General features: G+C 30.7%; 2 protein-coding genes across 2 annotated transcripts; one reads left to right on the top strand and one right to left on the bottom strand.

The window, feature by feature from the left end:
• The first annotated feature begins 3,186 nt into the window (after positions 1-3,186).
• On the top strand, positions 3,187-4,545 carry LOC107619891 (F-box/kelch-repeat protein At3g23880-like). The gene has a single exon (XM_016322129.3). It carries the CDS (start codon positions 3,187-3,189, stop codon positions 4,543-4,545), a length of 1,359 nt encoding a protein of 452 aa, XP_016177615.1.
• Positions 4,546-6,048: 1,503 nt separating this feature from the next.
• Positions 6,049-10,467, bottom strand: LOC107619892 (uncharacterized). Its single transcript, XM_088502933.1, has 2 exons — positions 7,755-10,467; positions 6,049-6,675 (listed from the first exon to the last, which is right to left on the bottom strand). Exons 1-2 carry the CDS (start codon positions 10,063-10,065, stop codon positions 6,086-6,088), a joined length of 2,901 nt encoding a protein of 966 aa, XP_088359059.1. The 5' UTR covers positions 10,066-10,467; the 3' UTR covers positions 6,049-6,085.
• Between the last annotated feature and the right edge of the window lie 2,013 nt (positions 10,468-12,480).

The following is a 12,480-nucleotide window of genomic DNA, read 5'->3' on the forward strand; positions in this document are numbered from 1 at the left end:
CGGGTGGGCTCTTTTTTTTCTTAAAAAGTCAAAACGGCGTCGTTTATACAGAATCGGCCAGTTTTCGGTCCGGTCCAACCGGCCAATTTAGCAATTCGAAAATTGACGGTTTTAAAATAAGGATCGAACCTTTTTTCTTGTCGGTTTCTGGTTGAACCGGTTTAATTAGTCGGTCCAGTCCAATTTTTAGAACATTGATAAAAATTAAAACAGTATTGCAGAGAGGAGGTTACCATGTTGGTGGGCGTCTGTCGAGGCGAGCAGGGTTGCAAGCCCAGTGACAAGCAAAGGGGAGGCCGTCAGGGCAGCATGGGGTGGCGAGCATGCCTTCTATGAAGGGGCAGCGCGACGATGCTGCGGCAATGGGCGGCGGCGGGCTTCAACGGTGGACGGCGACATGAGGGAGGACGCTTCCACCGAGACGCGATTGAGGAGGGCGACGCGAGGGATAAGAGCCAACGCCAGCGTTGAGAGAAAAGAAGAACGACGTTGAGAGAGAATTAGAATTAGGGTAAATGTTGAGAAAACTAAAAATAAAATCTGATTATATTTTATTAATTAAAAATTTGATTTTTAAAATTGAAATTAACTTTTTTTTTGTTTAACTTGTTTAGAAAAGTATTGTTCCCTCTTATTCATATGAGAGAAATTATCCTCATATTCAATATTTATTGTTTATCTTTTATTCTTAAATTTTATTTATGTTAATAGTCAAATTCGTTTCTGAAATATTACTTATTTTTTAAATTAGTTCTCAAATAATTTTTTTAGTCATATTAGTCCTTAGAATATAAAACGTAAGTCAAATTGGTTCTTCCATTAGTTAGATAATAACGTGCACGTTCAGTGCCACGTAGCATAATGACGTGGTAGGTTAATGCCACGTGTCAGGTTAGTGACACCTAGCATGCTGTCACTTGACGTAAAAAAGTTATTTATAATTAAAATAGTCCCTAAAAGTTCAGACGCAAGTCATTTTCATCCCTAAAATTTTTAAAATTAATCAAATTAGTTATTATATAAATTTCTTTTATCTTTTTCATAATATTAAATTTAAAATAGTTTTTGATAGTACAAATTTTAATATTATTTTTTAGACCTTAATAAATAATTTTTTTTACATAAAATAATAAAAATAATTAAATTATTATAAAATTATTTTGTCATTTATATTTTAAAATTTCACATTTTCAAACTCTAATATTTCTATAGTGAAATTTTTTTATTTAAACGAGTTTTTTCAAATTATTGTTGATTATATATTAAAAAATTTAATATTTTAAATCTCACTAAATAATATAGTAGTTATTTTAAAATTTAAAATCATTTAACTTTTTAAAAATTATAATTTTTATTACTGTTTAATTTATACGACAGAACTCAATAATCAAAAAATCGATTTGTGATATCACTTGTTGAATCTTAATATTTTAATATAGTTTATTTTAAATAACTACTATATTTATTTAGTGAGATCTAAAATATTAAAACATTTAAAATAACTACTATACTTATTTAGTGAAATCCAAAATATTAAAACTAGTTATATACTAGTTATATACTTGTAGTACATTATTAGATACCAAATAATAATAAATATTTTAACATAAAATATTTGTCTGATTTAAAATTATTACACATATAAAATCTTTGAAAATAATTTAAATATCTTATTCATATATTTTAAAAGATTTAAATTTTGTTGCCGAGGTTGGTCTGTTTTTGTCCAGTTATTTTTATGGATTGTTTAGATATAAATTTTTTGTCTCAGAATATTAAAGGGGCGTCTAATAAAATGGTCTGAGTTCATTGCAAAGAATTAATTCGAAATTTCATCCAACTTTTTTCATTCTGATTGAAACGCATATTCCTTTTGAGAGAATGAAAAGTTTTTGGAGTAAACTTTGTAAACTCCGAGTAATTAGTGAATAATTAGCTAATAAATTAATTATTAATCAAATAAATTAGAAAATAGAATTTTATGATTTAGTGAGGTAGAACTAATTAAAACAAGAATTTTGATACTACTTTTAAAGAATTTGACCTAAGATTTGACCAAATGAACCGAACCAGACAAACCGAGCCATATTGGGCCCAAGACCCAGCCCAACCCAATAATATAAAAGAGCTTTCGCTCTTCCTCTCTTCTCCAAATGAAATCCAATAAAGACCAAACCCTCACTCAATAATTCAACCTCACATAACTTTTGTATGTAGAGAGAGAAGATTTTGTATTTGTATTGTGTGTATTTTCTTGTCTCAGATCATGCTTTTTATAGGCATACATAGGTTTGCTTTTCAAACCACATTTATTTTGCTTCATCCTAAGGACTTATTTCAACATAGAAAATGGATTGCCCATAAATGGATATCCATTCTTATCCTATTCTAGTCACAACAATGCTTACATTTATGTCTATTATGATATTTTTAAATTTTAAAAACTATTTACCAAATACAATTATTGTTACTTGTATTTATTGAAAGTTGTTTTTAATTTAATTTACCAAACATAAATGTTACAACTTTAAAAAGATTATCTTTAAAAAAATAAAAATTTTACCAAACTTCCTTTATTTATAATCTACTGATAGAAGAGATTATTTTTTTTTAATTATTTTGTTAATATTTTATTTTTATTATTAAAAGTTAACAAATACACTAAATAAATGAAAAACAAATCTTTCTTTATTGAGAAAATATTTTTTATAGACTTTAACAATTTGATCAAGTTAATATTGTCTATGTTTAATTCAAAGATAAAATTTTAAAGAATATTTTTTATAGACTTTAACAATTTCATCAAGTTAATATTGTCTATGTTTAATTCAAAGATAAAATCTTTGAGGGTTACTTGAGCATAATAAAATTAAAATCAGAACGGAATAACAAATATAATTGTAATAAGATATTATGAAAATTAAATAATTAAAAAATAAATTATTTAAAATTTTTTTTTGAAAAAAAAAAAAGATAAATATGTTGAATATATTAGAAAGGGAGATAAGATAAGATAACTCGTTAAGATAAGATAAGATATATTGTGATTTCTCACATTTGATTCTATAAGTAGGACCCGAAATAAATAAAAAAAAATAATAAATAATTAGATTAAATCCTTGACACCATCCAATTTTTTTTTTTTCATTAAAAAGATCCAATTTCTTATTCCTGCTGTTCTAGAGAATGAAGAGGGGTCCCATTCCTGACGATGATGATAGTGTTGCGAGGAAGGGCAAGGTTGTCACAACCACCGAGGAGTGGCCGGAACTGCTCCGCTGTACCACCACAAAACCACCGCCTATTCTTCTGGACGAGCTCATAGAGGAAATCCTGCTGAGGATTCCGGCAAGGTCTCTTGTTCGATTAAGGAACAGCGTCTGCAGTTCATGGAGAACCCTAATTTCCAGTTCCCGATTTGCCAAGGACCACCTTCGACGTTCAATGGCGGTGGATCCAGCCTTGACCGACCCGCGTATTGCCTATTATAGCTCCTGGCAAAAATACTACCCCGTAATCGGAGTTTTCTCCGTCCGATCTGTGTTCGAGAACCGTCCCCATGAATCCACCAAAGTAGTTGCCTATGAGGGACGCCTTCTCATCATTGGCTCTTGTAATGGATTGCTGTGCTTGAACGATAACGAGAGTGCCATGCTGTGGAACCCCTGCACCGGATTCACATCTCAGCCGCTTGAAATTGGTCGTATCTTCTACGTCTGTGGATTCGGTTATGATCATGTGAACGACAAGTATAAGCTTTTCTTAGTTGAGAAAAAGATCGAGAAATCAGGTGGATCTGTCACCAGAATTTTCACATTCGGCCCAAAATCTACCTGGAGAACAATTCAGGATTTCCCATATAACGAGGATACTCTGATGAATACGGCAGGGCTTTTTGTAAGTGGCACTGGCACCCTTAATTGGCTTCTTTGCAGCGGTCGTACTAGTTTTGTCGCAGTTCTTTCCCTCGACTTGGTGAAAGAGACTTATAGTCAGTTTCCGCTTCCCAGTAGGGATTCAGATGATGCTCTCTGTGTGTTTCCCCGACTGGGTATCTTGAGGGGTTGTCTTGCTGTTTGTTATGAGACCAAGCAAACTCATTGGACTCTCTGGATGATGAAGGAGTATGGAGTTCCTCAATCTTGGACTAGATTGGCCATAATCCCCCACCACCCACTGCTCGTTAATCCTCGTTCATCTTATGCATTAGAGCCTATGTACATGTTGAAAAATGATGTTCTACTGGTGTTGTCTCCTAGTGGCAAGTTTGTTTTGTGTAACTTAAATGATGGCAGCATAGATTTTCCTAGTATTGACAGCTCCGCTGCTGGCATTCCCCAACTCCCTCCTTTGTCTCATGGTCCAGGCGGATGGATCTTTCACATCTATCATGAAAGCTTAGTTTCACCCTCGCACTTTGGTCTTCCAACTTGCTCATCATCTCAAATACGGTTATTTAAGCCAACCCTATCTCTTAAGCCTATTCATTTGGTGAATAATATCTCTGTTGAATCCATAACTTTATTACCGGGGGATGTTAAGTAAACAATATGAACAATGGATATTCAATTTATTATGATGGTTATTTTAATATTAGATTTAGATGGATAATTTAAGAGTGTAATGTACTTTTTATTTTATTTAATCTTCCAACTCGCTAATGAGTTATGGCTCAAATGGCATAGACTCTCCATACTCAATTAAGAGTTTGCGGGTTTGAGTCACATATCTTTTTAAATTTTGCTAATGAGTTATAGCTCAAATGACATAAACTCCTCATACTCAATTATCTTTGTTAAAAAAAAAAAACTTGCTAATCCATCTCTTAAGCCTATTCATTTGCTGAAGAATATCCTAATTTATGTTTTACATGAGTTTGATTTTACAAAACTGCGAGTGCAATTTCTGCAAAGATTCAGGTGCAAGTGCTATGTAACACCTTATTTAATATGGGAGTATCTCAATTATAGTGAAATAAACCATTTTTAATAAGGTAAAAACTCAAATGCAGTCGACTTCACGTAAAATTGATAACTGAGAGCAGTTAGATGATTTGACTGATTTGACTAAATTTTCATCTAACGACTTTCAACTATCAACTTGAAGTAATTACACTTGAATTTTCACTTTCTTATGATTAATTCAAATACAAGAACGATTCAATCAATAATAATAATCTTATATATCAATTTTGGCCTTCTAAAAACAAAATTCCGTACATTATTAATTGAGATTAATTAGTTCACTTCAGTCTCTATTTTTTCCATCAAATGTTAATTTGTTAGGTAATATAGCTGAGCAGGGCCTAATTGTTTTTAAATTGACATATTTTTTGGAAAGAATATTTTTTTAATTTTAATACTTTTAATACAAAAAAATATAATTACAAAATTAAAAGTAATGTATAAATCCAATTAAAAAAATATAAAAATCTAATATAAATTTGATAAAATTATAAAAACAAAGAGAGTAACTAAATATAAAATTTAGTTATATACTTATATTTACAAAATTAACTTTATATAAAAAAAAGTAATATATTAAAAATTTACTTTTATTTTCATATTTCATGAAATTTTATTCCATTCATCTTTATGTTGGTTTAAGTCAATAAATATTTATACACATATTAAAGAAGACCAAAGAGAGAAACAAAAAAATTACCTTATTCCAACTAAATGATAGGAATGTACACTCTAGATTCAAAATAACTAGTATATATGAATATTATATGTGTAATATCTCACATGACTCACCCTTTTTGCCAAATTAAATAGGCAAGATAGAAATTGTTATCATATTATATTTTAAAAATTTTTTAATTTATCAACTAATTGATATTATATATATAAAAAAGAAAAGTATAGGGTATCAATATATTATCTGCCAAGTTATAAATAAGAGTTGGCAGAAGTTGACAGAAATGCTGTTGGTAACATAAGGGGATCGAAAAAATTTGATATTTATATAAATATTTTTTGGACTATTTAGAAAGATCAAAATTTACGTAAACAGAACTAAAAACAAAGAAATAAAAAAGAGATGAACTAATTAAAGAAACTTAAAAATACTATTTTTTCAGAGATTAAAATGAAAGAGAGGTAGCATCATTGGAGTTCATATTCAAATACTCTCCATTCTTTGTGTTATGATCAGAAAAGCAGAATCTAATGCTCTCTTCCTTCTTATGATTCTCATCAACTTCTTCACTTGAAACAATAGCTACTTTTCTCCAATTGCACCAGATTCTCAACATTAAATATAACATCACTAAGCATATCAATGTTGAAGTGAAAACAATGGCAACTATTATTGCTGCCACTTCTGTGTTTGACATCTGAATTTTCTCACTAGAAGATTCTATGCAAGAAACCAATAATGGTGGTCCACACAAGTTGGCATCATTGTTGAGGAATGAACTCATTGGAAACTGTGAAAATGTTGAAGGAATCTTGCCATGAAGGTGGTTGTTTGAGAGGTTCAAAACATGGAGGCTTGTGAGTTTGCCAAGTGAAGGAGGAACTTCACCTTCAAGTTCATTGAAAGAAAGATCAAGTCTTTCAAGCTTCATTAAGTTTCCAATGGATGATGGAATCACCCCAGAAAATTGGTTTCTGCTTAGGTCCAATATTACTTGCAGCTCAGTTACCCCTCCAAGCTCAAATGGTATATTACCTAATATGCATATCAGCAATATACATATAATTCCTTACAATATATCATTTTAGAGTAATGTCCTAAAGGAAAAGCCTAGTGGCCAGCAATTTTGTTAAATTCTGACCAGCATGTGTAAAAAAAAGTGAGTTATTTGATGAAATCTCACACCAATCTTACACCATTAAAACCATCATTGATGGCTATTTGATGGCTACAAATCACAAAAATTGATGGCCCCATAGCATTCCTCATGTCCTAAATTCGTTTTCAAAAAGATTTTAGTTTGACAATTTAACTCTCAACGAATTTTAATTAATAAATCAGTTTTTAATTTTTTATTTTGTTGGACATATTAATTTTCACATTAAATTTTGTCTAAAATGTTAGATAAATAAGATATTAAGAATGTAGTATTCTTTGTAGTAGTAGTTCTTATATATTCACAATTAAAACATAGTCGAAGAAAAAATTTATATTTTACAAGATTTCTTTGTAAAATTATCTAATATGTCACATGGACACATATACAAATATTAGATACGATACGATAAAAGGTATAATTTTAGAAAAGTATTCTAAATCCATTCTCAAAGAGTTTTTAGTCGAACAATTTAATCCTCAACGAATTTTAATTAACAAATCAGTTTTTAATCTTTTAAGACATTAATTCTCAAGTTAAATTTTGTCTAAAAAATTAGACAAATCAAATATCAAGGATGTAGTACTCTTTGTAGGAGTGGTTCTTATATATTATATTAACAATCAAAAGATAGTCGAAAGAAAATATCTCTATTTGACATAATTTTTTCGTATATTTATGAATTTTATTGGACTTAGAAATGATACATTGGAAGACTCAAAAGATTATGTTAAAGATACGATAGTTTTTAAAAAATTTTAAAATTCTCAGATCAATTCCTTTATATAGAGGAACAATCTGATATAAAGACTGATTTGTTGAAGACTAAATTGTTTGACTAAAACTTTGTTAGGAGCTGATTTGAGTTATTACTAAATATTTTATGTTAAGCATAAGAGTATATAATATGTTATTGAAAATGAAAAATGTATAGAAGAAGAATCTTAGTATAACTTACCAGTTAAGAAGTTCTGTGAGAGCCTTAGCTCATAAAGCTTTGTGCAATGCTGAATTGTTGATGGAATGAGGCCAGAGAGGCTATTACTTTGCAAGTTCAAGACATTGAGAGAAGTGAGGTTTCCAATTTCATGAGGGATTTCACCTGAGAGATTGTTGTGATGGAGAGAAAGCTTAAGTAGATTTGAGCATTCACCAATCTCATTAGGTACCTTGCCATGGAAGTCATTGAATGAGAGGTCTAATTCACCAAGTTCTTTCAGTTTTCCCAACCATGGAGATATTTGACCAGTGAATCTGTTATTATTGAGCAGAAGGTGTTCGATATTATGACACAGTGAGAGTTGTGGTGGCACATCCCCTGTTAAATTGTTGAATGACAGATCAAGAAAGTTGAGAGCTGAAAGCTTGCCTAATTCAGAAGGAATGCTTCCTGTAAGGCAATTCTGCGCGAGCCGGATACGAACGAGGTTCGACGACTCTGCTAGACTAGAAGGGATTGGACCCGAGAAGCTGTTGTTGGTTAAGTCCAAAACAGTGAGAGAATTTGAGCCAGTGAGAGGAAACAAACTTCCACTGAACTTGTTGTGTGAGAAATTAATGATCTTTAGGTTCTTGAGAAGAAAGAGTGAAGTAGGAAGAGGTCCTTCAAATGAGTTATTGTAACGGGTAATGGTACTAAGTTCTGAAAGGTAACTGAATGTGGAAGGTATTGAACCTGAAAACCTGTTATCTGCTAATGCCAACAACTGTAGCATCTTACAGTGTCCCATGCTTGAAGGAATTGGACCTGAAAACTCATTCTGCCTTAAATGGAGAACAACTAAGTCCTTAAGCTTACCAATATTCTCTGGTATGTTCCCAGAAAATTGGTTTCCAAAGAAGTCTATTTCCCTTAGGCTTGTGCAGTTTGTTAACTCTTTTGGTATAGGTCCATTCATCTGATTATCATAAAGGTAAATGGTGTTCAATCTCTGTAGTCTTCCAATCTCATCTGGAATTCTTCCTGTGAAGAAGTTGCCAAACAAGAAAAGACCTTGTAAGGTACTAATATTTCCGATTTCTCGAGGCAGAGAACCGGTGAAACTGTTGTTATTCAACACAAGATCTGTGAGGTTCTGTAGTTTGTCCAAATCGGAGGGAAGTTCTCTGTTGAAGCGATTATCCGAAAGATCTAACTGTTGAATCGAGGAGCAGTTGAGTATCTCCAATGGAAACTTCCCAGATAGCTCGTTCCTTGCCACGAACAACTGCTCAAGTTTTGAACCTCTGAAGCAGAAGCCACTTGGGATACTACCTGTTAAAGCATTATCCGACAGAACCATAGTTACAAGATTCTGTAGTTTGCTGTTAAGGAGTGTCAGTGATCCAGAGAGGTTATTTCTGGACAAGTCAAGCTTCTGCAGCCGGCTCAAACCATTGAGTTCCGAAGGAATTTCGCCATTCAATTTGTTTCCAAGCAAATTCAGGTATGTCAAGTTTGAAAGACTACTCAATGATGAAGGGATTGAACCAGATAAACTGTTATTAGCCAAATTCAGAATCTTCAATGTTTTGAGTGACCCTATAGAAAAGGGTATCTCTCCTTCAAGCATGTTGTTCGATGCTGCGAAATTTTCGAGCTCTTCACAAGCTTGAATCTCTTGGGATATGATGCCACTAAGACTGTTAACCTGCAAATCAAGTGTTGTTAGATGCTTCAAGTTACCAATCTCAGTTGGTATGCTTCCGTTAAGGTTGCAATTGGCCAGTCCCAACACTTTCAACTCACTCAATTTTCCAATGCTATTCGGAATTTCGCCTTTCAGCATGTTATCTCCAAGTCTAAGAACTTGCAACTTGTTCAAATTACCTATCTCTGCAGGAATTTTACAAGATAGATTGTTTGAGTAAAGTAGCAATGTTCTTAGATTTTGAAGATTACCAAGCTCAGAAGGGATGCATCCGGTGAGAGAATTCGAAGACAAATCAAGCTCCTGAAGATGAATGAGGTTGCTGAAATCAACAGAGATAGAACCTGAAATTCCTGAGCTAGAAAGATTCAAGCCTACAACATGTGTCTCATCATCATCATTATCATCCACTTCTTCACATGTTAATCCATTCCAGCTACACAGATTTGTTCTTGGAGACCAGTTTCTCATGACTTCTAATGGATCAACAAGTTCTGATTTGATTCTCAGAAGCCAGTAGGAATCTCTTTCACTATCTCCAAGAGTTGTAACAAAAACTGTTTGCAATATGGTAAACAATAGAAAACAATGGCACATGAAAATGGAATCCATTTTGGATTGGACCAATTTGAGTTTCATGCTAAGGATTTAAGAAACTGATAAAATGGTCCAAAGGGTAATAAGCTCTGAGAGGCAAAAAAGAATCAACAAAGGCTCAAATTCTGAGAAGCAGAGAAGGAAAGTAGCAAGAAAAGAATAGGAAATGAAGGAAGAAGCAATAAGCAACAATTGTACATGAAATTCTATAAGAAGATGTAAGATCATAATCAAACTAATAGTAGTTCTAGTGGAAGAGTAGCCATGCTAAGTGTGAAAATAAAGTTGAGTTTTTTGCAGATATGGTAGATTATGAACTTGTTCAACTTACAATTTATCTGATAAAAGTGTAGATACCTTTACACCTTTTGAGTTTCAACAACTTTTTCATCCTTTCCAGTATTGGCAACAAATAAAATATTTTACTTTGTGGCATGTGTAATTAAATTGTTAAGCATAGGATATGGTGGGTTTTATTAATGGTGCACTCATGCATAATAGAAAAAGGTGACATCATAATGAGGTCACTTTCTATCCTTCTACTAATATTGCTTTTAAGGAAAAGAAAATCATAATACAAATTCTTAAATATATTGAAAAGAAGTTTTGTCGTAAGTCAACAGGATTGCAAGTGCTATGGTCAATTCTACTACAAAATTGTCAACCAAATATGCATAAGTTGGTTACAATTTTGCTACATTTATAATTTTTTTTATATAATAAACACTATTTTAACACCAGTATCTTATTAACAATCAACGTAGATTTTCTTCGTCTTATTAATTAATAACAACCGTATATTTATATAAGTACATATACGTGTTTTTTTAAAGATATTTTTTAGTAATTAAAATTTGACATATATAATTAATTAAATCGTGTTATTTTTGTTAGGTCAGACAAATTAATTTGATCGAAAAAATTGTGAATCAAATCTTGAATGGTCTAAAATAATATTTTTTTATAGAAAATGACTACAATATTTTTATTATAGAAAATAACTAAAATACTCCTATTTTATATATATTAATTTTGAAAACTCTAAATTATAACCCTATGACGGCAGATAAGTAAAGGATTCGAATTTAGGATTCTTAAAATTAATATATATAATAGGAGTATTTTAATCATTTTCTATAATAAAGATATTGTAGTTATTTTCTATAAAAAATAATATTAATTTAGACTAGTTTAAGATTTAATTTACTATTTTTTCGGTCAAATTAATTTATCTGACTTAATTTTGATAAAAATAACACGATTTAATCAATTATATGTGTTAAATTTTAATTACTAAAAAATATCTTTAAAAAAAATATTTTAGACGTCTTTATTTAAATTACTCCGTTTATACAAATATAAAAAATATTTGGTGTATGAATAATATTTTTATACCGATTATGTCGTCTAATAAATGCAAAATTGCAACTCCAAATATGTTAATATAATATTTGTATAACATACATGAACCTGTCCAATTACTGTGACCTTAGTGTGAAAAGAAGCTTTTAGAGTTATCAATATCCACAAAGAAAGAAAAGGCAATAAGAGCCTAAGATTACAAGCGTGCATAATGGTATCTGAGAAAGTGAGTATGAATTCATCATTATATATGAGAAAGTTGAATCACCATAATATTATGAATTTTACATTATGCTAGCTTATTGCTTTCCTTGGTTAACTTGTGTTTGCTTTATCCACGTGTGAAGCACATCACATTCTTAAGTGTCCCTAGAGATTGAGATTTCAGAACATATCCTTTATCTTAGATTAGATTTGTTTTGTGGCGTCATGTCTTGTTGCAGCTTACTAGGTGGTTTGTGTTTTTTCTTCCTCCTTAATTCGATGTTAAATATGATAACTAAACATAGGAGAAAACAAACACAATAACTTGAGGTTACAAGTTAATGAGTGTTAAAAGTTAAAACTATTTGAGGTTTGGTGTATTACAAGCACTTAATCTAAAAAGTAATTACCCAAATTAATTTTAAGGTTTTTAATATCGGACAATTTAGTTTCATAAGTTTCAAAATATACAAAACAGTCTTAATTATTTTAAATTTGATTTATTTAATTGAAATGATTGTTTTAAAATTTTTAAAATTTTTCAAGAACTATTTGAGATTTTAAAAATTTTTAGAAACTTATTTGTATCTCACTTTTCAAATTAAATTAGAGTGAATCTGTATTATTGTCTAAAGAAAATAAATGTTAAAAATTATTTATGTATTTTAAAATTTAAGAGATTAAAATGTTCAATTTTAAAAATCTCATGAACTGATTTGGATAATTACTCTAATTTAAATGAGATATATTGTTTGCATTTTTTTTTATTTCGACACTCATCTAATAATAAAAAATTGCTATTCTAGTATGTGAGGGACTGTTTTGATTATCGAAATAATTGTTTTGAAATTTTTTAAACTTTTCGAGAACTCTTTTTATATTTCATTATGT

This window comes from Arachis ipaensis, chromosome B10, assembly GCF_059453495.1.
Source record: "Arachis ipaensis isolate K30076 ecotype BB chromosome B10, ASM5945349v1, whole genome shotgun sequence".
In the NCBI taxonomy this organism is placed as follows: Eukaryota; Viridiplantae; Streptophyta; class Magnoliopsida; order Fabales; family Fabaceae; genus Arachis; species Arachis ipaensis.

Excerpts from the sequence above, each read along its gene's own strand:
- LOC107619891 (XM_016322129.3), top strand. The coding sequence starts at position 3,187 with ATGAAGAGGGGTCCCATTCCTGACGATGATGATAGTGTTGCGAGGAAG.
- LOC107619892 (XM_088502933.1), bottom strand. The coding sequence starts at position 10,065 with ATGAAACTCAAATTGGTCCAATCCAAAATGGATTCCATTTTCATGTGC. Across the intron at positions 6,676-7,754 it reads CTCACAGAACTTCTTAACTG|GTAATATACCATTTGAGCTT; the intron begins GTAAGTTATACT and ends TATGCATATTAG.